This window comes from Penaeus monodon, chromosome 27, assembly GCF_015228065.2.
Source record: "Penaeus monodon isolate SGIC_2016 chromosome 27, NSTDA_Pmon_1, whole genome shotgun sequence".
In the NCBI taxonomy this organism is placed as follows: Eukaryota; Metazoa; Arthropoda; class Malacostraca; order Decapoda; family Penaeidae; genus Penaeus; species Penaeus monodon.
This window is the reverse complement of record NC_051412.1, coordinates 6021561-6022236: the sequence shown is the minus strand read 5'-3', so window position 1 is coordinate 6022236 and position 676 is coordinate 6021561. Positions and strand designations below refer to the sequence as shown.

The 676-nt window shown below is 61.4% G+C and overlaps 1 protein-coding gene across 7 annotated transcripts in view; it reads right to left on the bottom strand.

Annotated features, from left to right (window-relative positions):
• LOC119590555 overlaps positions 1–676 on the bottom strand; it is a 24786-nt gene that overhangs the window by 3190 nt on the left and 20920 nt on the right. For all 7 annotated transcript variants that reach the window (XM_037939214.1, XM_037939213.1, XM_037939218.1 and 4 more), the window contains exon 2: positions 54–568. In XM_037939214.1, the coding sequence (XP_037795142.1) occupies positions 54–248 (195 nt within the window). In that variant the 5' untranslated portion in view covers positions 249–568. The remainder of the gene's footprint in view (positions 1–53; positions 569–676) is intronic.

Here is a 676-nt window from a genome sequence, read left to right as displayed (position 1 = left end):
AACACTGAACGGCCTCGTCTCGAGCGCCGTTCTCCCGCCGCAGGGAAACTCACCTTCTCGCAGTCGAACCACGCCCCGTCGGGTTCCTCCTGGCGCCTCCAGCAGCCGATCCTGAGGGACTGGCACTGGAAGCAGCCCACCAGCAGGAGCCTGACCGATGACGTCACGTGCTGGACCGAGGCCACCACCGACGAGGCCACGTCGCGAGGGAACGACGGCGGCCATGGGGAGTCCGTGGAGGGTGCCATGCCGTCCCACGTCGTCCGCTTAACATCCTGCCGAAGCGTGGAGGAGTCTCACATCGCCGGCTGAGCCTTCGGGCGTGTTCGAGGGGGATCCTGGCGCAGAGGACGGCATCTTCGGCTCGATCTCGCTCTCTCGCCTCGCGCCCTTCCGCATCGCCGCTCGAACGGGGCCCTGCGGACACGAGGCGGCCGTCGCTCCAAGAGTCGTGGGGAGTCCTGGTGAGTCGTGGTGAGTCGTGGCGTGTTTTGTTCTCTAGTTCATGGTCGACCTCTGTTGCTTTGGCCTAGTGGTTGCTCTTCCTGCTTGCTAAAGGTCTTGGTTCCTGCAAGAGCGATTGAGGTGGTGATTAGTCTGCGAGAGAGACGTTTTATATTTCTGTTGACTGGATTCGGGAAACTTTAACACATGCAGGTAAACGCAAGTATGGTAA